Here is a 23044-nt window from a genome sequence, read left to right on the forward strand (position 1 = left end):
TGAGAACTTTTATCAGGAATCACTAGTAGCTTGTCACTTAACTAGAACTATTCCAGTGAGAAAAGAGGAATATGATTAAATTAATTCAAATCAGGATACGCCCGTAATTTAATTGTCAGCTGTGTCTTCAGTCACTTCATATTGAACCAAGAATATACCCTTACTAACCAAAACTCATTTTGTTCCTAAAATCATCTTGAATAATACTGAAAATTACTACACAAATTCATTGTCTTCTGAACAAGAGATCAATAGTGCTTAATTTCTTATGTTACAGAAATAGTAACTGGGATGAAGTTTACCTATGATTGCAAGCATTTAATCACAGTCTCCGGAGACAGGTATGTGTGTGCCTTGACCAAATATGCTTATGTCAACGCTACTTTGAATGTAATACTCCAAGGGAAGGTACTAAAGTAGGGCAAATATGAATATTTTAACATATTTACTCAGTAAGCCATCGTTCCTGGGGGAGGGGAATGGGAGGGAAGGGAGGAGGCTCTCTCTCCCATCAAAGTTAATGGGGGCTTTGTATGACGAGTTTTGTCCTAGAATACACAACTCATTATCACTGGTAGCAATGGTGGAATCTGCAGTGTAGCCAGGGTACAGGCTTTTTTTTTTATTCACTATGTAGACAATGTGATGGTTGTTAGAAAACTGCACCATGTCTATGCTACTAAGTGTTGGCTTCAATGGGAGTTGGATTGGGTCTACCAGATTGGAGTTGAATCTGATGGTATGAACAGGTGAGGTGGTACCTGGTATTTCTGGTTCTGTTTGTATCTTGATGATGGTGTTTGGAGTAGATTTGGCTTGGGTTGAGGGTGTTGGGTGGTTGTGTGTGGTGTGTGTGTTTTTTTTTTTTTTTTTTTTAATCGTTCTGGGTGGGTTCTAGCTCACTCAATTGACTTGATGACCATTGGCTAGAGACTTTATTCAGAACTGAGAAGAGTTCAGTAATTTGTAGGATTGGATTTTGTAAATCAATTTGGGATTCTTCAGCTTGAAAGTTATTGGGTCCTAAACAAATCTTTTTATCAACAGTTGTGTGTTTATATGGCACCTTGGCCCTGAGATTACAAACTGTATGAAACAGCATTTAGTGGAGCTCAATCAAATACAACAGCAGAAGAAAGCAAAGGAATTAAACTGGTCTAATCAAATCAGGTATTAAAGTGGGCTTTCATTAACCGCGTGTTAGTAATTTGATTCTATTGCAGGTCTTATTAATAGCTGCAAGTTTTCGGCAGCTCCATGTTTGACCTTCTATGCAAATTATGCAGTGAGCTAACCTGGATATTTGAATAATTCGCAGATGACCATAAAGCTAAGTTTATGGTTAATGCACCCTTCCCCAAGCAGTGGTTGGGGGTAGGAGAAGGAGCTGCACAAAACTTGGCAGGTAGCGGTGGGAAGATATCTCGGGGGGGGGGGGGGTTAATTGGGGGGTCTGAGCCCCGCCTTAGGGATAACTGGGTGTGGTCAAGTAGGGGCATGGGTGCTGGGGGAGTGGGTCACTGGAGTTGAGTGAGTGCTGGGGCAGGTAGGTGGGTGGCATCTGGGAGAGTTGGAGGAGCCTCGGGCTAGTATTGAGGCTCCCTTGCCATCTGTCCCCACTCATCAGCCATCATCACCTCCCCACCGCTTGCTGCAGCTGATGCCATGACTGCCCACTCTTTCTTCCTTGCTCCAATGCAGCAGGGGAAGCAGCCAGACAGGGGGAAGACCTGTTCTGTGTCTGCCCGAAGCTGGGCTCCATGGCGGCATCTATTGGCCCACATGGGGAGCTACAGCTTCAGCCCAATGGTTGGCCAAATGTGTGCTGCACTGCCTAACGGTATTTTGGGCTGGTAGCCTGAACTTCCGCTGGGGATAGTGGCCACTGCCGTCTCTGTTACCTTAATCCGGAACTTTCTAACGTAGGACATGTGCGTGAGTAACAAGTAAGGCAGAGTGGAGCAAGGATGCGGGTAACAGTTGTACACTTACAATGTTCCTCAGGCGGGAGACATATGTTGCTGTGCCAAGTGGAAGGATGTCCCAGAAGGCAGAAGAGCCGACCGACTACGATACTGACGAGGAGAGGGAAGAAGAGTCCTCTCTGCAGACTCCAGCCAAAGAAGATTTTGACACAGGCATGCGCTCCAGCTTAGTGTGTCAATCCGTTGTGATGTTTGTTTGTGTAAACTTACTGTCTTTTGCACTCTCCTGCTTGTACACCCTGAGCCTTTTGGAAATTTGTTGGGGAATCACAGAGGAGGGAGAGGGGAATAGAAAATATTTTAGGTGGTCAAGGAGTCTTTTAAACTTCAGTAGAGTGGGAGCATGTTCCTGTGGTTAAAACACAGACGCGGTTGGCTGGCCGCTGACCCTTTACACGCAGGACTAGAAATCACAAGGTCCCACACCCTTCAGCGCATTCCACTGCAGTCAATGCTTCCCAGCATAAACTGTATTGCTCATCTCAACAGTCACTTGGTTTTGTTTTTCAGATCCTATCTGCATACTAACTAATGGCAAGCTACCTATGTGGGCAAAGAGACTGGTAAGCTGGGCATTATTATGTAGCTGTATAAAAGGGCTTTATTTGAGAGAGAGGATGATGCAGTGGCTGGGGAACTAGTCTGAGACCTGGGTTCATTTCCCTGCTCTGCCACAGACTTCCTGTGTAAGCTTGGGCAAGTCACTTAGCCTATCTGGGCCTCAGTTCTCCAGTTATACAATGGGGACAATAGCACTGGGGTGTTGTGGTGATAAATACATTAAAGATTATGCAGCTCTTAGTGTTTTTCATCAGAAGATCTCAATCTACGAGCTGGTTGGTATTGTCCTCCACACGTCCCTCATCTAACAATAATAGCAACAAATTGCTGGCCACATTTCTCTCCCTTGCCTTAAATATACCCATGAGAGGGGCAGGAACATAGAATACATAGAATCTAACATGAGTTTCACGAAAGGTGAGGCATTTGACAAGATTCTGACTCTGCGGGTATTTTTTTATTGGTGCCCCGTTTGCGATTGCATTAAACTCTCTCATAGCATGATCACTAAACCCATGTTTCTGTCCCATTGCCAGCGCTCTAAACAATTCTTGGAGATACAGTTGGGCACTTAAAAAGAAAGATCTTGTCCTTTGCTTCCCTCATTTAATTACAAAAATGATTTAAAAAGTACGGGGCATATGAGATGTTTTAAGGAGCCTTCATCATTAAACTGCCTCTGTAGGTGCCCACTTTGAGTTGAGGGTTCTGAAATCATTGTAAAACCGTTTGACCATGGGGCAGGGGTAAACGCTCATACAGTGGCCATGGATTTGACATCATAAACCAGAGTTATAAAAGGGGGTCATCCCAAACTTTCTCTTCTTCCATTGATTTGAATGGTTTCTGGATATTCTTCCCCCAGATCAAGACAGGCCATCTGCATTCAGAAAGTGCATTTCTTCTATTAGTAAAACATCAGTCACCAATCCGTATGGGCTTTTCTGTTAGAAACTTCAGCAAAATGGCTTACCTTTTAATTTACTAACTGCAGTTCTCCAAATGCGTAACCCTCCGATCTCAAACTGATGTCTTGGCGGCTAAGTAAAACAGTGATTTTTCTCCCTCTCAAACACATTGTTTTTGTCCTTAAAATATTTTAAGTCTACTCATTTCATTACTTCACTGAGATCTGAAAAAATGATTGCAATTGCATTTGATCCATAGAAACTACACACAGTGCTTTAAAAACGTGGAAAACTTTCTTTCTCTAGCTGGGAGAGGCAGAAAATTCGGACAGCATGACATTTAACCCAAGGGTGAATTACCAGCCCCAAGGACGATGGGCGGAACGTGCTGACAAAGAGCCAATTAAAACCCTTTTAGACACCGAGATTAGTTACTTTACCCCAATAAAAAATGACTTCCTGGGTGACACTGAACTCGAGCCAAAGAATCTGGACCAACTACTCTTGGAGGTTAGTGATCCTTATAGTTGCTTATAGTTAAGATTGTTTTGACTGTCCTCTTTTTATTCTTTTAAGAGAACCAAAGTCACTTTGTTCAGAATAAATTTCATTTCTGTCAATATCCCTCGTTTATTGCACTTGCTATTTATCAATAAATATGATTCCTGGGCACTTGTACCTACCCTACCTTGTGTAAAGAACCACATCCAGCCATCTCAGAGTATGTCTACTTAGCCTCAGTGTAGTGCAGTCAGAGATGTGATTGCAGCTCAGGTAGGCATACCTGTGCTAGGTTTAATTTAGCCAGCACAACTTGAATAGCAGTGAAGATGGAGCAGCGTGGACTGTACAAACCCGCCTGGAACTCTGGATACATATTCACGTTCCTAGCCTGAGCTGGGGTCCATGTCGTCTTCACTGCTATTTTTTAGTTGCGCTAGCTAGATTAAAGCTAACACAGGTATGCCAATGCGAGCTGCAATCACGCCTCTGATTGTAGCGTAGACACGACATACCCTTACGGTCTGCAGGCCAATGCATAGCTTGAGAACCTTTGTGTTTTAAGAAGAAATGAAGCTTTGTATTTCTTACAGACTGAGAATTCCCCTAGCAATGTCATTGAGGACTTCAAACGCTCGGATCTCTTCTCAGAGGATGAAACAAATCAGGAGCCGGAATCTCTTGAAACTAGTGGAAACAGCATATATGATGCACAGACCGGAGACAGGTCTCTAGAGGCAGAAAGGTTAGTGTTGCTACACAATAAGATTAAATTGGCACGTATCTACATATTAGCCCTCCCTTCCTTTGTGCCAAATTAAAACTATTTGTAGAGCTGTATCAAGGTATTCATTCATATGTTAGTCTTAGCAGTTCATAGGTCTTATTGGGCTGAGTGACTTGTGTGATCTAGAATTAATTTCCCCGAAGTACTGGCAATTCTCTGTACAGCACCTGGCACAGTGGGGTCTTGGTCCATGTCAGGTGCTCCGATAATAACTGCAAGACAGACTAGTTTAACGTTTCCTATGGTGGAAAAAGGAAGTTTGCGGCTGGGGGTCAGAAACTGGGAAGCGTCTGCTTTAGTGCTTTCCATATAGCCACTTGTCTAGCCACCTCCCTGGTGAATCGCCATGTCTTTGTTGTGAAGTTGCAACGTTAAGCTGTTCTGTAGACAAAGGACAATAGAAGGCTATTTATGTTGCAAAATAATTTCACTGGAAGGCCCTAATTAGGTCAGAAAGCAATCCAAACAACTATTGTTGGGCAGATTGGAAAAACATAAGAACGGCCATGCTGGGTCAGACCAAAGGTCCATCTAGCCCAGTATCCTAACTTCCGACAGTGGCCAATATCAGGTGCCCCAGAAGGAATGAACAGAACAGGGAATCATCAAGTGATCCATCCCCTGTCGCCCATTCCCAGCTTCTGGCAAACCAACTAGGCAAACTAGGCAAACTTGACAAACTAGGCAAATACAATTTAGATGGGGCTACTATAAGGTGGGTGCATAACTGGCTGGTTAACCGTACTCAGAGAGTTGTTATTAATGGTTCCCAATCCTGCTGGAAAGGCATAACGAGTGGGGTTCCGCAGGGGTCTGTTTTGGGACCGGCTCTGTTCAATATCTTCATTAACGACTTAGATATTGGCATAGAAAGTACGCTTATTAAGTTTGCGGATGATACCAAACTGGGAGGGATTGCAACTGCTTTGGAGGACAGGGTCATAATTCAAAATGATCTGGACAAATTGGAGAAATGGTCTGAGTTAAACAGGATGAAGTTTAACAAAGACAAATGCAAAGTGCTCCACTTAGGAAGAAAAAATCAGTTTCACACATACAGAATGGGAAGAGACTGTCTAGGAAGGAGTACGGCAGAAAGGGATCTAGGGGTTATAGTGGACCACAAGCTAAATATGAGTCAACAGTGTGATGCTGTTGCAAAAAAAGCAAACATGATTCTGGGATGTATTAACAGGTGTGTTGTGAGCAAGACACGAGAAGTCATTCTTCCGCTCTACTCTGCTCTGGTTAGGCCTCAGCTGGAGTATTGTGTCCAGTTTTGGGCACCGCATTTCAAGAAAGATGTGGAGAAATTGGAAAGGGTCCAGAGAAGAGCAACAAGAATGATTAAAGGTCTTGAGAACATGACCTATGAAGGAAGGTTGAAAGAATTGGGTTTGTTTAGTTTGGAAAAGAGAAGACTGAGAGGGGACATGATAGCAGTTTTCAGGTATCTAAAAGGGTGTCATAAGGAGGAGGGAGAAAACTTGTTCACCTTGGCCTCTGAGGATAGAACACGAAGCAATGGGCTTAAACTGCAGCAAGGGAGGTCTAGGTTGGACATTAGGAAAAAGTTCCTAACTGTCAGGGTGGTTAAACACTGGAATAAATTGCCTAGGGAGGTTGTGGAATCTCCATCTCTGGAGATATTTAAGAGTAGGTTAGATAAATGTCTATCAGGGATGGTCTAGACAGTATTTGGTCCTGCCATGCGGGCAGGGGACTGGACTCGATGACCTCTCGAGGTCCCTTCCAGTCCTAGAATCTATGCATCTATGAATCTATGAACTGGGCAAACTTGGCTTTATATCATTTATTGCTCCCTGTCCCCCATTCATGCTGTGAGCAAGTGATGCTCCACTTAAAGTGATGGGTCAGCTGCATGATAGTTGGGACGTGTCTTTTCCCTTCCTTCATGAGGTAGTGCTTGCCTCCTTCACCACCCGGCAGCTAACTTTCCTATAGAACTGGTTGCAGTGTTGAGTTCGTTCCTCGGGTTTTCTGAGCTCCTTCTGCAAATCTGTTCAGGTTATTAGGCTTCGTATGTCTCTCTCTAGATCTGGGGAAGAGAAGACAAGAGAAAACTACTTATCCGTAATTGCTGCTTGTTACTCCTTCTGTCCTACTTGCCTGGTTAATATCCAGCCCTTGGTTTCTCAGATGGCTCGGAAAGCTTCTCGCCTGAGGGTGGCAGTCCCAAAGTATCTGCTAGGTTTGAGTAATGGTTCTTGATTGTCTACCATCCAAACACACTTCTTTATGATGTGGCTGTTCTGAGACTCTCAAACAGAATTTCAAAACTAACTTTTCTCAGTGTAACTTCTAAAAGTCCATTCACTCTTGTTCATTCCCCTGATGTGGGGAATACCTCTCCGGATGAAAAAGTATTTTAGCCTCAAGAAGCAGCAGGCCCAGATTCTCAGAGGTATTTTGGCTCCTAGCTTCCACTGAAATCAATGGACGTTAGGAGCTTAGATATCTTTTGAGGATCTGGGCCTCAGTCCTGATCCTTCCTGCTGAGCCTTTGAGCTAGAATAATTGTGATGGTGGGATTTTTCCCCCCCCCACTCAGTGTTATCCACCCGTGAAAAGCCAGACTGGAATTTCCAAGTCATATAATGTAGATCAAAACCTACTATGTGATGGCTGAACACTGCTGACATGGATTGGATTCAAATCTAGTTGCCTACAGATGAACGACCCTCTGTGCCTGAGTTATTGATTCTCCCAGTGTATCGTAAAAAAACCAATGCTTTAACAGTGCTTTGAAAATTGTGAGAATTCTTAATGCATCAACCTGCTTTTCCTTTTTTTCCTTTCGTTTTCAAGTAAATATGTGAAGGAGCTACATCTTCAGCCCCTTTATCAGAAGGAAGTCAAAAATGGGAAAGACAAAGGCTGCCCCGTCACATCTCTGGATTCTGAAACATCTGCTTTTGATCGACAACAGGAAGGTAAGGTTTGAAAATACAACAGCATAACCAGCCTTTATAATATTAAAAGATGGGAGGGTGATAAAGCAGCGGGTTGGGGCTTAAAAATCTCTACTTGTATGGAGTTGTATATCCATGCCAGTTTTTGAAGTATTTAAAAAATACTGAAAGGAAAAAAAAGAATCTTGGCCTGCTGCTTCTTGAGGCTAAAATACTTTTTCATTTTCATTTCATTTTCAAAAGTATTCAGAAAAGCTGTTTAAGCTGGGTGTGACTTTATTAATAGAAAACCTAACATGTGCCAGACTCCACTATCACTTCCTTTTGCCTCTCCTCTTTAACTCTTTTTTTTTTTCTTTCTGATCGGTGTAATGTAATGCTAGATGAGGACTCCGTGGGCTCAGATGGGGACTTGGACGTGGAAATAGAAACAACTGATTTGGATGGAAACTTCCAGAGAGACAATTCTTTACCCCAAACCCCAGAACAAGAGAAGTACCTGAAACATCATTTTGAGACCTTGGCAGATGCCCACGCTGAAGGTACCACTTAACTATGAAACTAATGCCATATATGGTTGCCCCTTTGGCCGCAGTGGTTCACCAAAATTTGGGGCTTTGTAGGGTTGTCTTCATTAAGATGAGAAATTGATGATACAAATCAGGTATATGTTTGTGTGGTCTTGGTTATGTACAGGAAACTGTCCAGAGCGTCCTGTTTCCCTGCACATAGTAGAATCAAACATTTCCTCTCTCAGAAATCCCACATCTGCCCTTCTAGTGGGCTCTATGCACAAGGAGCCCTGTCCCTCTGCTTCCTTTCAGGGTCACTCTACTATCTTCTTCCTCTGGCTCTCTGCCTTCTACACCCATCCTGCCGCTTACAACCAGTCTCCTAGCCTGTGTCTGCAGCCAGGAAAACCCCTCCGTCCACACAGCTCAGCACTGTGCTGCTATGTGGCCTATTGATAATGAGGGATCACTGCCCAAGGCAGCAGCTGTTTAAACTACCTGAAGAGGCTTGATTTCTCCCTTGAGCGTGAAAGAGTGCTTGGCTCACCCATTGGCTTTAGCAAGTCTGTGATTGTCTTTGGATCCAAGCCATTAGCACCTTTCAGCATAACCGTATGTAATGTTTCTGTACCCATGTGCCTCAATCATAATTACTGCATATCAAAAATCTATGTAATGTGGTAAATTCACATCCATTTTGCATCTTATCTGGAATTGTTTGTATAGTAGGATCAGCCCCTCCCATTGAAGTCAGTGAGACTTTTGCATTTGATTTCAAAGATCTTGTCTTTTTCATCTCAAAGCCAATACAACTGTCCTGTATGGCTCAAAGACCTAATTATTACCACAGCCTGTCTAACAGCTTGTTGGCTTTCTTGGGGGTATTTCAAGGAGCTTCACTTCTGGCAGCAACCTTTGAAATTGCTTCATGTATGTGAAGCTCTTCTATTTGCCTTTATTAGTATGTATTCAGTATCTGGAATGCACACAGTCCTGAGGCTTAAAGTGTCGTTTACTTCAGAACCCAGGCAGATTGCACATGATTCTCTCTCTTGAGGCACAAATACGATGGCCTGTCTTGGTTTTTATACTCTGAGTCTGTATTTGAAATCAGATAAGAATAAATTCCTAGCTCTGATGTAGCACTTTTCAATCTCTGATCTCAAAGCACTTTACAAAGGTGGTCAATATAATTATCCCTATACGTCACTCTGCCTGAATATTCTATCCCTTTCCCCTACCTTGTGGGCGTCTAGTCTGCTGGACTGTAAGCTCTTTGGAGCTGGATCTGTCTACTACTGTATAGCACAGGGATCGGCAACCTTTGGCACGCGGTCCATCAGGGAAATCTGCTGGCGGGCCAGGCTGGTTTGTTTACCTGCAGCGTCCGCAGGTTCGGCCGATCGCAGCTCCCACTGACGGCGGTTCGCCGTTCCAGCCCAGTGGGGCCTGCGGGAAGCAGCGTGGGCCAAGGGATGTGCTGTCCACCGCTTCCCGCAGCCCCCATTCGAACCGCGGCCAGTGGGAGCTGCAATTGGCCGAAACTGCGGACACTGCAGGTAAACAAACCAGCCTGGCCCGCCAGCCAAAGGTTGCCGATCCCAGGTATAGCACATAGCACAATTGGGCCCTGTTCTCACTTGGTCCCTGGACACTACCCTAATAAACATGATTTTTATTTTTTTTTTTCCCCCTCTTGAACTTTTTCATTATTGGTCTGTGATTATAGAGCAGTGGGACTAGGGAATCAGAACACAGTTCTGATAGGATGTTTCTCTCTCCTTTAAACACAGAAAAGTTTGATGGCTGCTTAAAAGATTTGAAGCCACCTGAAGATGCGGATGACGAAAAAAACCTGTTCTTGAATCCACGTTTGAGTATTTCTGCAAGATTTCTCTCACGCTGCCAGAAGAACAGCAGGTAGGTGCAGCATGTTTCCTGGGTCCAAATACATCTTTTCATATGGTTATTTCTCCCTTTCACTCACCAGTCTGTCTCAATCTATCCTGTTTATAGAGCATCAATCACCATTGTATCTGAAATAACTTAAGACAGCAAGATACTTGGTGCAGAGACTGTCTTGTCTGTAAAGTGCCATGCATACTGGATCACTTATTTTTTTATTTTAATTCCCTTTTTGTCTGTCATTTGAGTTCTCAGAAAGTGGTACTGTTCATCGGTACGACTCCAGCTGCTAACTGTGTACACTAGTTCTTCTAGTCCAAGACAGCTGGATAAAAGATAGTGACAGTGATTTAAAGGTGGGGGTTTCTAAAGTACCTAAGCAATTTCAAACTATGTATCTCCTTAAGTTGCACTGGAAGTCAATCATATAATTCTGTTAGCGCAGGGTTTTTCAGAAGCACTAAGTCGATAAGGCAGCTGCTTGTGGGCATTCCATTGAAGAGGTTTCATTTCAAGCTTTAAAATGCAAGTTGAGCATCTTTGCTCTAGAAAGTAGAACGTATGGACTCTTGGAGGGTCTAATCTTTTTGGAAACTCAACTACAACTTTAATATTTTACTTGGGAACAGAGAGGACTAACCTAAAGTATTAGATTCAGGTCTTTAAAGGACCTAAAGAAGAGCTCTGTATAAGCTCAATAGAAGTGTTCTAATAAAAGTTATTACCTCATCCTCCTTGTCCAACAACCAACCTGGGACACAAACAGCTACAACACTGCACACAATAATCTAATGTATGTAAACTGACAACTATCTTGTCTCTTGGCTGGTAATTTCAGGGCTTTCGTGGTAAAGCTCCTTGTCTATCATAAAGGTTACTTGGTACACAACTTTAACTGATAGATCAAACCTGATTCAGACTCACGTATATTTACATCCAGGCTTGCCGCTGCCTTTCTTCCAAGAGCACGTCAGCAATTGCAAAGTACTACAGATGCAGTAAACCAAGTTAAGGAAGAGAGTAAATTATTTCGTGAGGCCAAGAATTCAGAGGTATGTTCATCTTCCAAAGAGAACCCTTCCTGATACAGAATACTGAATGAGACGCTGCGTCTTATTACAAGTGACAGAAGTGTGACAAAGGGTGTGTTTTTAACCCCAATCCTAGAAACTGTTTGACCACAAATTACACTGACCAGATGGCAAATCTTCAATCTTCAAAGCAATAAACAATTAATAACATGGTTCATTGTTTCTTGGTCTAGGGCCCTGTGTAACTCACAATTTTTAGAAAATTCATAACCGCATAAATGGCAAACTATTTAATTTTACATAGTTTGCACAGAATAAACCTTTCAAGTAAATTTAGTCAATTTCAAGATTAGTCTCAATGTTACTTGTAAAAATTCATTCCATCCTTGAAATTGACTAGTTACGATAATTTTTTGTATTAAAGCCTTTTGGCAGACATTCTCCTTTTAAAAAACAAACAAAAAACCCAACCAAACAAACACAAACAACTTAAAAGATCACTGTTTGGGGGCATTTGGGGGCCATGCCTTCTGTGAAAATGTGATTTACCCAGGGCTCTAGTTATCTTTATACAACAGTTATTCCCCCCCCCCCCCACACACACACGTTCTCCTCCCCTCCCCCAGAGGTGATGGCATTAAATGAACTAGAGAAGGACAGTCCTGTGGTTAGGGCCTTAGAGCTGGGTGACCCAGGTTCAATTCCTGATCCTCTGCAGACATTTTGTGTGACTCTGGGCAAGTCACTCAGGCCCAGATCCTCATAGGTATTTAGGCTCCTAACTTCCATTGAACTCAAAAGCCTAAATACCTTTTGAGAACCTGGGTCTTAGCCTCTCTGGGCCTCAGTTCCCCGTCTCTGCAAATGGGGATAATAGCACTGTTCTGCCTCTCAGGGATGCTGTGAGAATAAAAATTAAAAAGCAGTGAGGCATCGAGATACTGTGGGAAATATAAGTACCCCAAATACACCAGCTAGTCTCTGATTGGAGGATCTGTATTGCCAGGGATGATACCCAAAGCAAAAAGGGCACCGCTGGGTTTTCAGATGCTCAGTGGCATTTGTGACACCACCTGTTAAGAGAATCACCGTTTGACATGTAAACTGAATCAATTACAGATTCACTTTCACAATTAAAGATTATGAGGCTCTCAGGACCTATGGTGATAGATCATCAGCTACAATACAGCAGGATTTTCATTGTTCGCTTGCTTCCTGTTTTAGCAATGTTATTTGCTCTTAGCAGGGAAAACACAGAACGGTTACTATGAGTGTTGGAAGTTGAGGGGAAAAAATTATTTTCATGAATTTGTCATTTTAAGTCCACCTCGGTATTCTGTTAAGATTGTAGTGCCTGTGTCTAATAAATACCGGTTTCCTCTGTGTTCTTCTTCTGTGTAACATAGCACAATGACTACTGCAATATGAAAACCAGGATATACGAAACATATAGTGTATGTCTTATTGAGAGGAAATGAAAACAAAGTGTGTGATTTATTAAAGTATGTAATGCAGATGCATAAATCCCATTTGAAAATCAATGGGACTGGAGTATTTTTGAAAATTCCACCTTAGAGAACTTTCGTAACACACTGTAGCCAAACTAGGATCTTTGTTATATGGGTTTATTTTCCTACTTTTCTGTGTGTGTGTGTGTGTATATATATGTGTGTGTATATATGTGTGTGTGTATATATGTGTGTGTGTGTGTATATATATATATATATATATATATATATATATATATATTTTTTTTAAGAAACCATTGGAAGAAAAGCCCCTTGAGGTGGTGGAGAAAACAGACTCCAAGGCATGCAGTCCCTCAGGTAAGATGCTGATTAATTGCAAGACGAGATGCTTCATGCTTCATTTGGGGAAGGGAAAAACATGGAAAATGACCCAAGCATGCTTCACATTTGTTCCCACAAGTATACAGCTGGCTTAAAAAAAAAAAAAAGGGCTAGAAACATGATTTAGTGCCTTTTGTCTGTCGGAATTTAGCAATATAGGTCTGAAAAAGCTTGGGTACAATTTTCAAAATCACCTAAATTCCATTTTCAAAATCAATGGGACTTAGCCTCCTAAGTCACTTAGAAGCTTCTGAAAACATTGCCCTTGTCTTTGGTTTAACTTTAGTGACAGTGATGTCCATAATAAGCAGGAATGGCATGCGCCCCGCACTTTGAATCTTCAGAGTTGCTGTAGTAGCTCTTGACAGGTTTCAGAGTAGCAGCCGTGTTAGTCTGTATCCGCAAAAAGAACAGGAGTGGTTCCACAAGTATTCCTGTTCTTTTTGTAGTAGCTCTCGCCTTTCCTCCTGACTTCCACAAGGTGGCATTGTTTGCTCTCTTCTCTTCAGAAAGACCTTCCTTTCCCTCCCTTGTTAATTCTATAGTAGCTTTGCTTGTCCCAACACCAGAGAGAGAGAGCCCTTGAAGTAAAAGTTTTAAGGTGATCAGCAATGTAAATGGGACTGTTTTCCTCCACTAATGAATTCTGTGACACTTTAGCCTTGAACTCTCTCTCTGCCTTCTGTGTAAACTCTCCCATGACTTAATCTGCTCTAGCTGTAATTGGTTTACTAGACTGAGATTCTGATGTCATCTTTTTGACTTTGTGAAGAGAATGAAAGGTTCTAAGTTGCCCTTGAAGAGCCAAAAACTTGTCACTAAATCTGCAAGAATGATTAGAGGAGACTTCACGTTTTATATTGGTCCTCTTGGAAAGGTTTAGCACCATCATTTAAAGAAAGTAGCTGGCTAAAATAATGGAAGATTACAGCTGAATTTTGCAGTTGATGAAGTTTGTCTAGGAAAGCTCCAGATGTGGAAACTGCAGGTCCAAACCCAGTAAATCTTTTTATTCTTAGAAACCCAGATCCTCCTCAGAAGTTTTGAAATGAGCCTGCAACCTTTGTGCACTGCGTTCCAGGAGACATTGCAGCTTTATGACCAGGTACGGTGTGGGACGTTATCGCACCTGGGGAAGGAATAACAAATTCCAACAGCCTTGCTAGGAGCCCTACCTATTGTTGGAATTACTGGCCTTTGAAACTCACCATGGTGATTAGCATCAAAATGGCTGCAAACTCTTTGTTAATGATGTATAGATTAGCATAGAGGAACTCTGTCAAGGAGTGGTCTTCAACTCTTGCCCACTGTGCCTGCTTAGGTGACTTTACAATGTGGTTTATCTAGACTGGGCCTGCCATAACAGATTGTCATAGGAGTGGCCGTACTGGGTCCACCTAGTCCTGTATCCTGTAGTGGCCAGGGCCAGATGCTTCAGAGGACAAAGAACCCTATAGTAGACAGATGTGGGATACTCTGTCCCCTAAATGGTCCATGTATGGCGCCATCGTGGCTACTAGAGATGTCTAGTTGTAGTAGAGTAACTACAGATGTAGGTGCTGGTGTTAAATTCTTGTTTCAATCCCAGCTCTGAAACTGACGTGATGTCATTTTGGGCAAGTAACTGAGCTGAAATTTTCAAATCGCTCCACTGTGTGTAAGCTTGTGAATTGTAAGCACACACACACAAACACACACACACACACACACACCTCTGACATGTGCATGCTCTTCTGGCACTTGAACATAGGGTGACCAGATGTCCCGATTTTATAGGGACAGTCCCGATTTTGGGGTCTTTTTCTTATATAGGCTCCTATTACCCCCCCACCCCCGTCCCGATTTTTCACACTTGCTGTCTGGTCACCCTACGTTGCGCACCTGAATCAGAGAGATGCATATATTTGGCGATTTAGGACCAAATTTTGAAAGGTATTCTAGCCATCTAACGCCCATTGATTTCAATGGGTGGGTGCACGGTAGGAAAGGTGCATACATGGGTGCATAGCTCTCTGTTGGGGGTGAAAGCAGTGGTTAGGCACCTAAATACCTTTGACTTTCAATAGGAATTAAGTACCTAACCTGCTTAGGCACTTCGTAAACCCCACTAGGCCCCTATCTGCATCTTTAGGTGCCTAAATCCCTTTGTAAAGCTGGCCCTTGGTTCTTAACCTTTCTGTCCTTCACCAGCTATAAACTGGGATAATTCTCATAGCACAGAGGTGCCGAGGCTTCCTTAATAGCATTATGAAGATACAAAACACCACATGGGAGGTACGGGTCTGGGAAAGATGGGAGCTAATTGTCCTGCCTTGCTTGGCACTGGTGAGGCCTCAGGTGGAGTGCTGTGTCCAATTCTGGCTGTCGCGCTTTAGGAAAAATGCGGACAAACTGGAGAGAGTCCAGAGGAGAGCAAGAAAAATAATAAAGGGTTTAGCAAACCTGACCTATGAGGAAAGATTAAAAACTGGGCATGTTTAGTCTTGAGAAAAGAAAACGGATAACAGTCGTCCAATATGTTAATGGCTGTTGTAAAGAGGATAGTGATCAATTGTTCTCCATGTCCTCTGTAGGTAGGACAAGGAGCAATGGGTTAATCTGCAGCAAGGGAGATTTAGGTGAGATATCAGGACAAACTTTCTAACTCTCAGGGGAGTGAAGCTCCGGAACAGGCGTCCAAGGGAGGTTGTGGGATCCCCGCCATTGGAGGTTTTTAAGAGCAGGTTAGACAAACACCTGTCAGGGCTGGTCTAGGTTTACTTGGCCCTGCCTCAGCCCTGGGAGATGGACTTGATGACTTCTCAAGGTCCCTTGCAGCCTTACATTTCTATGATTCTATAAATGCTAGGCCCATTTCCCAATACGCCTGTGCGCGTCTCGGGATGGGGAAAGAAGGAACTTGCGCATTAACGGGAGAGAGGAGGTGGATGGGTGTGTGTGCGTGCTTAGTGTATTTCTGAATGCCTGTAGTCCCTCGCCTAGAGGATGGGAGTGTCATTGCTGCTGTGTTGAAAGGAGTATGCCTGAAATAGCACACAATTCAGCTGGGGTATGTGCCCCCAGGCTGTGTCAGAGGTAGAATGTCAGACTCAGTGGGATCAGTGCCTTTCATCTGTGGAGCTCGGAGCTGGCTGAGGAGAATTCTCTTAAGGAAAATTCCATCCTGAGTGCTCACACTCTGCTGACTTGGATTCCATCTGCATCATCAGCTGGAAAAGGCCTTTGCAGAGGTTGGCGTGGCATTCCTGTGCCTTATAAAACAGCTGGGTTCCACCCCCCATGGCTGAAAATGCGTATTAACATGGAGCACTTAAACAGCAGCGCCTTGTCCAAGTGCTTCACAAGTACTTGGAGAATGCTTCTGAGAGGTAGCCATGAATGTCACTCTGAGGGGAAACTGAAGTACGGAGGTTGTGACTTGCACAAGTCCACTGAAGAAGCAGGGTGGCAGAGCCAGGCCTGAAGTGTTTTCTAGGCCTTGGGGCTGTGTGCAGCCATATGGTATAGTTTGCACACCAGCTGGTGTTGCTCTTTGGGACCCTTTAAACCTAAGATTAAGTACAGCATAAAAGGTAAGATTACATCAATAATCTAGGAGCTTAATGACGAAACTGACCCTATGTTGACAAAAATCCACTGAACAGGCGGCTATAGATCTGATCCGGACTCAAATAGCTTACTTGGCTCTTACACTTTCCATAAGTGTACTGTCCAATTCCTTAAAGCTCTCCCTCCATAGGTGACCTCGTGCAAAGAATCCACGGAGGAAGAGCTCCTCCAGATCAAAACCATGCTTGCCAGCACTTTCAGCTGGATGAAAACTCAAGTGGATTCCAGAGCGGTCAAAAACAATGCTGACGTCGCAACGGCTACGGAGAGTCCGTCCCCTCAGCTCAAGCGCCTGCATGACAACGAGACGCTTTATCTCTTGAAACATTACTCAGAATCGCTGGTGAGAATGGTCCAGAAAAAACTTGATGACTCTATTAAACCAGAAGTGGCTTGAGTGACCCCGGCAAGTCGATCTGCCAAGGGTATATTTTATTGCGATGCAGAGCTTGAGAGAACACAAATTAAATCAAGGCCCCACATGTGACTCCTGCGGAGTCAGACCTTTTACATAATATGCGTGTTAACGGTTGTCTTCTGCACTGTTTTTTTTGTTGCTGTTGTTTTATTGTGTGTGTAAATTGTATTTTAATGGCCTCAGCAAACACGGTCCTAAGCAGTAGACTAACAAACGGCCTTTTCGGAAGAAAGCGCTCAGACTGTTACAGAGGAAACAAGGGGAGAGGATTGAGGCGCCGTCGATCTGTATTTTAGGTTGGTGTGTTGTAAGCTGCTTCGGCACAAGTGGGTTTTGTTTTTGTTTTTTAGATCCCTGCCACTTTCAAGAAGTCTTTAAAATAAATGTGTTTTATTTGAAGGAATGGTCCTCCTAGTGCTTCATAGATTGAATCGATTTTAAAGGGGCCATCATTCGAATATCTTCTCTGACCCTTGCGTGGCACCGCTGGAGAATTTCAACGCTGCTGTTGTTTCAGGGCTCGCATCCCAGCGTCCTGGTCTGCTCTAAGCGTTCGCTTTGGGGAAACTCATGATTTGATGGCTTTAGAAGACTGGTAATGGGATAACTGAGCCTTTCACCTCTAGTCGGCTGGTTCAAATCCCGCCTACGTTGACCATGATAGGAAGCCCATCTGAAGACTGCCCAGTAGCCTAATGATTATCTACTATGCTTTTAATAAAGCACTCTTCACACCGAGAGCTCAAATGCTTTACAGAGGTCAGTATCATTATCTCCATTTGGCAAATAGGGAAACTGAGGCACAGGGAGGGGAGGAGACTGTCAAGGTCACCCAGAAGACCAAAAGTCTCCCCATTTTAGAGGAGGAGGCTGAGGCACAGAGAGGCAGTGACTTGCCTAAAGCAATACAGCGGGTCAGTGGCAGAGTTAAGACTCCAGAACCCCAGAGCTCCTGAAAGAGAGGTTAGGGAAGCTGTGCCGGTCACTGCCCATGCTCCATTTGTCCTACAGCTAAATGGAGCTTCACACCTTACCTTGGCTGTGGGATTTGTAATGGTTACAGGCAGCCAAGGCTTGAGTATACAAGCTGTGTGTATCAGTGAGCTGAGGCACTGTGCAGCGGCAGGCAGGCATACTCTGAGCGCTGTCAGATCAGACCGGCACCAGGTGGGGAGTGGAATGGGGGAGGTGAGCGAATGCACTTTAATGGAGAGGACAGTGAAGGAAGGAGGCTAGGCGGGAATATGGCCAGAAACTGACTTGATGTTAAGTGCTGGGACCGAAAAGGGACTAGACCCAACCAAACTGATCAGCTGTTTGGAAAGGGACGACAACACGGGGCTGGGAGGAGAGAGTAAGGAAGCCTTGAATTGGAGCTCAGGATGGTATCCTACAAAGGCTGGCAGAGATCGGCGTGTTGGGTTCCAGGAAGATAATGGGGGAAAGGCCAGAGGATGGCAGAGGGCTTTTGGCGAGGGCAATAGCCATCAGAAGATGGGAAAATGGGAGTTCCGTTTACCAGACGAGGTCTAGCAGGGAAAACCGGAGACAAAGGAATTAGCTCTTGCACAAAGACTGGGATTTGAAACGAGATGGAAAATGGCGGGGGGTAGAGGCACAGGGAAGCTGTTCCAGACGGCAGGAGCTACGGAGGAGAAGGCTCTTGTTCCCCCATGGGCCAGAGAGGAGGCCAATGTTCGATTAGCAGGGAGAGAAGAATGAAAGATGAGACTAGCAAGACAACGGAGGGTTCTGAGCCGCACAAGAGGACATGAAGAGAAGTGGGTGTGGAGGGGTTTAATTACCAAATGAGAAACGTGTGCAGCATGCTAGGGCAGCCTCGCTCTAGTCGCCAAACGTGAAGAGGAGCTATAAATAACCCCTACTTCCTTTCAAGCTTGCCCTTTGTCAGTCGTAGGGGAACGCCCTGGGCTCTGTGTAATGCAAGTGAGGGCTTGTCTACCTGGGGAAATTTACTGGTGTAATTATACGGCTACTGTACTGGTATAACTGCCTGTGTGGCCGCTGCTATTCCAAAATTCGTGCCTGTTATGTTGCTTGTGAAGGGGGTTAAACTAGATCGGGGGAAAAAGCCGCCACTATTCCAGAATAAAAGTGTGTATACAGGACATTAAACTGGTGTAACTAGACCTGTATAACTATAGTGGTAGATAACTGGCTATGTAGACAAAGTCTTGCTCAAAGCTGAACCTTACACACAACCTTTTGAGCACCGGAGTGGCTACGGGATCAAGGCTCCAGTGTGAGAGCTATTGGCTGGTGGAACATTCCTAAGGGAATGATGTAGAAAGCCCAGAACTTGGTGCAGTTAAAACCTAGACTGGATGAGACACTGTACAGAACAATGCCTTTCCTGGGAGGCAGTATGGTCTAGTGGATGATGCACTGGATTGGGAACCAGGAGACGTGAATTATATTCCTGGCTCTGCCACTTGATCTTTGGAAAGTCCTCTTTCCCCTCTGCCTTCTGCCTCCGTTTGCTTCTCTGCAGAATAGTTGCCAACTTTTATGAAGTGCTTTGAGGCCTACAGACGAAATTGCTATTAGAGGTAAGCCAAGTTCTTGTTACACTAGCCAAAGTGTAGACTGGATGGGATCTGTTCGCTTCTTGGGTTCACTAGCCAATGCTCCTTGTCTGCTCCTCGGACACTTAATTGATACCAAAGTAAATAAATCTCTTTTAAACAGACCCACATTTTCATATCCCTCTGCCACGGTTTTGCTTGGTGCTTTGATTTGAATAAACCTGTTTCCATGGACAGCTTTGCGAGCAGTTTGATTTTATGCATTTGCCCTTTATTTGACTAACAAACATCCCAAGAGAAGAGATCAGCTGGTGTTCTCCTGGCTGTGTCTGAACAGCTAAATAGGGTGACCTCTTATCTTTGTTTCACTCCTGCAAATCTAATGGTTCTGACCGGAACTGTGTTGGAAGTGCCTTGGATTTGTAGATTTCCAAGCCAGAAGGAACCATAATGATCATCTAGTCTGAACCCATGGATTCCTCTATCCAACCTAACCACTTGTGTTTGGACCCAGGGCTGATCTCACTGTTCTTTCTAAAAAGAGGCCGACTCTGCCTCAGAGAGCTTGCGCTGTAACCAAAGGGCTTGTCTACACTGGCAAGTTTCTGCGCAGTAGAGCAGCTTTCCGTGTTGTAATTCCTGAGGTGTACACAATGGCAAGCCACTTCGTGTGCAGAAACTGCGGTGTTGCAGCACTGTTTTAAAAAAAACAACACCCCCAACAAGAGGCGTAGAGCTTTCTGCGCCGGGGGTGCAGCGCCACGGTGCTAGTGTAGACACCCTGGTCAATTACAGCGCTGCACTTGGCCTCCGGGAGGTGTCCCACAATGCCTGTTCTCACCTCTCTGGTCATCGGTTTGAACTCTACTGCCCTGCCCTCAGGTGACCAATCGTCATCCCGACCCCTTAAATTCCTTGGGAATTTTGAAAGTCCCCTTCCTGTTTGCTCGGTGACGCGTGCAGTGGTCTCAGCGCATCTTTCCAGGTGACCATACCTGCTCCACGCACCAGGCAATCCCGCACTTGGAACAATGCACACTGCAGTGCAGGGTCAAAATGAAGGAGCTGCGGAATGCCTACCACAAGGCGTGGGAGGCAAACAGCCGCTCCGGTGCTGCTCCCAAGAGCTGCCAGTTCTACAAAGAGCTGGACACGATACTTGGTGGCAACCCCACCTCCACTGCGAAGGCCACTGTGAGTACTTCGGTGGCTCACGTGCCAGTCGAGAGTAGACCGAGCCAGGAGGAGGAAATCTTGGACGAGGATGTGGAGGGGGACCCAGAGGCAGAGGACGACTCGAAGGTCAGAGATGCATGCAGCCCGGAGTTCTTCTCTACTCTGGAGGAGGCTAGCCAGTCACAGCTGTCGGATCTTGGCAAAGCGCAAACAGGAGAGGAGGCCCCTGGTAAGTGGCTTTGGTTTTGGGAATCGCTGAAGCGAGTTGTTGGGGGCAGGAGGGTTGCAGAAAGCAGGCTTGTGTCTGTATGATGCATGTACCACCAGATGCCTCGTCTGAGCGGCGGAACAGGGTGTTGATTGACTCCCTCACTTCACGGGAATCTGCCGCCGAGATCTCCAGGAAACTCTCATGGAGACACTGGGCAATCCGCTGCCGCAGGTTCTTCATCAGAGCTGCTTTGTTTCTTGCCCCCTTAAGGGTAACTTTCCTGTGCCACTCTGCTGTCACTGGGAGGGACCATTGCTGCACACAGGTGAGCCGCGTAAGGGCCAGGGCAGAAGCCCCAGTCTTGGAGAAGACACTCCCTTGATTCCCTGCTCACCCTCGGGAGCGAGATATGAACACAGCCGGTGGAAAATGTGGGGACAGGAATGATTATCAGGCCCCCCCCTACAGTGCTGGCTTTCCCCAAGAGCCACATGCCCAGTGTACAGTACGGTCCTGGAACACTGATTTACTCTGCCCCTGCGGTTACTCACTATTTTGGAGGTCTTGTGGCTCATGTGTGCTTGCCTGGGGTCAGCCAGTTAGTGACAGGTGTGTGAATAGTGGCTGTGTTTTCAATCAGTGCTCTGTGTGTTGCAAACAATACTGCTTCTGTAAAAGGTTGTATTTTTGGCTTCCCAGATATTACCTTGAGAGCCCAGCTTCCCTCTTTGTTATCGCCGGCTGAACGGCTGCACAGAATTAGCAAGTGGCCACGAAGAACTTTCTGCGCGAGGTCGTGATGCACTCCGCGGCCGAAAAACAAGAATTGAAGGAGTGGCCGGACGGCGAGAAGAGGGACTGAAAGGAGAACGCGGAGCGCCAGAACGAAGCCATGGAGCGGCTCTTAAACGTTATGGAGCGCCGGGCGCTACTAGCACTGCAAACCGAGCAGCTCCGTGCCTGCCCTCCCCTGCAGCCGCTGTCGCAAAACGCTTTCCCATCCGCTCCCACACTCCGCCAACACACTCTTCTCAACCTCCTGGCTCCAGTCTGTACCCACTGCATTCCACTCCTGCCCCATCCCTGTCAAGCCCTGCGGACTCCCAGTACCCACTGCACTCAACACCCATCCCTCTGCAGTTTAGCCCTGCTGAAGTGTAGTACCCACTGCACGGTACTCCAAAGGAGAAGGTTAGAGATGATACCTGGACATACACAAATGTTTAACCATCCTGGGATCCCACCTCCCCCTCAGTGCTGATGTAGGTTTTTTTTGTTTGTTTCTCTCCTCTGGTGGTGGTGTTTTTTTAATAAAAGAATTGTTTTGGTTTGAAAGCCATCTGTATTCCATTAATTGAAAGCAAACAGAGCCCTGCAAAGCCACAGGCAATTTTCTTACACCTTCATAGTGCATCATCTGCACCAATCACAATCACCTCCTAGCATTACAAGCACTGCACTCCCGAGCATAGCAACACATATTAGTGGCTTTCAGCTTTAAATTGCTGCCTCGAGGCATCCCTGATCCTTATAGAATCATAGAATATCAGGATTGGAAGGGACCTCAGGAGGTCATCTAGTCCAACCCCCTGCTCAAAGTAGGACCTAATCCCAACTAAATCATCCCAGCCAGGACTTTATCAAGCCGGGCCTTAAAAACCTCTAAGGAAGGAGATTCCACCACCTCCCTAGGGAACCCATTCCAGTGCTTCACTACCCTCCTAGTGAAATAGTGTTTCCTAATATCCAACCTAGACCTCCCCCACTGCAACTTGAGACCATTGCTCCTTGTTCTGTCATCTGCTACCACTGAGAACAGTCTAGATCCAATTTCATAGTCACAGGATTTTTTAAATCTTACCTTTCACGGTTTCAGTGGGGAGAGTCGCAAGGCTATTGCAGGGGGGTTACGGTATTACTACCCTGCCTTCAGAGCTGGGCAGCCGGAAGGCAGCTGCTGGCCAGGCACCCACCTCTGAAGGCAGCGCCACTGCCAGCAGCAGCGCGGAGGTAAGGCCCCACACTGCGCCCCTCTAATAGCCCTGGTCTCTGGCTGTTCAAATTCAGCCTCCAGGTGCTGTGTGAAGCTGTCCCCTTTCCCTTCACAAACA

The 23044-nt window shown here is 45.2% G+C and overlaps 1 protein-coding gene across 1 annotated transcript in view; it reads left to right on the forward strand.

Annotated features, from left to right (window-relative positions):
• The window catches only part of WDR62 (WD repeat domain 62), a 41675-nt gene extending 24696 nt beyond the window's left edge, over positions 1–16979 (forward strand). The window contains exons 18-30 of the mRNA XM_065421003.1: positions 278–341; positions 1048–1170; positions 2005–2138; positions 2496–2548; positions 3761–3964; positions 4549–4700; positions 7572–7696; positions 8059–8217; positions 9981–10107; positions 11033–11144; positions 12883–12949; positions 13993–14078; positions 16713–16979. Coding sequence (XP_065277075.1) covers positions 278–341; positions 1048–1170; positions 2005–2138; positions 2496–2548; positions 3761–3964; positions 4549–4700; positions 7572–7696; positions 8059–8217; positions 9981–10107; positions 11033–11144; positions 12883–12949; positions 13993–14078; positions 16713–16979 — 1673 coding nt within the window. The remainder of the gene's footprint in view (positions 1–277; positions 342–1047; positions 1171–2004; positions 2139–2495; positions 2549–3760; positions 3965–4548; positions 4701–7571; positions 7697–8058; positions 8218–9980; positions 10108–11032; positions 11145–12882; positions 12950–13992; positions 14079–16712) is intronic.
• Positions 16980–23044: the final 6065 nt, after the last annotated feature.

This window comes from Emys orbicularis, chromosome 21 (assembly GCF_028017835.1).
Source record: "Emys orbicularis isolate rEmyOrb1 chromosome 21, rEmyOrb1.hap1, whole genome shotgun sequence".
NCBI lineage: Eukaryota > Metazoa > Chordata > Testudines > Emydidae > Emys > Emys orbicularis.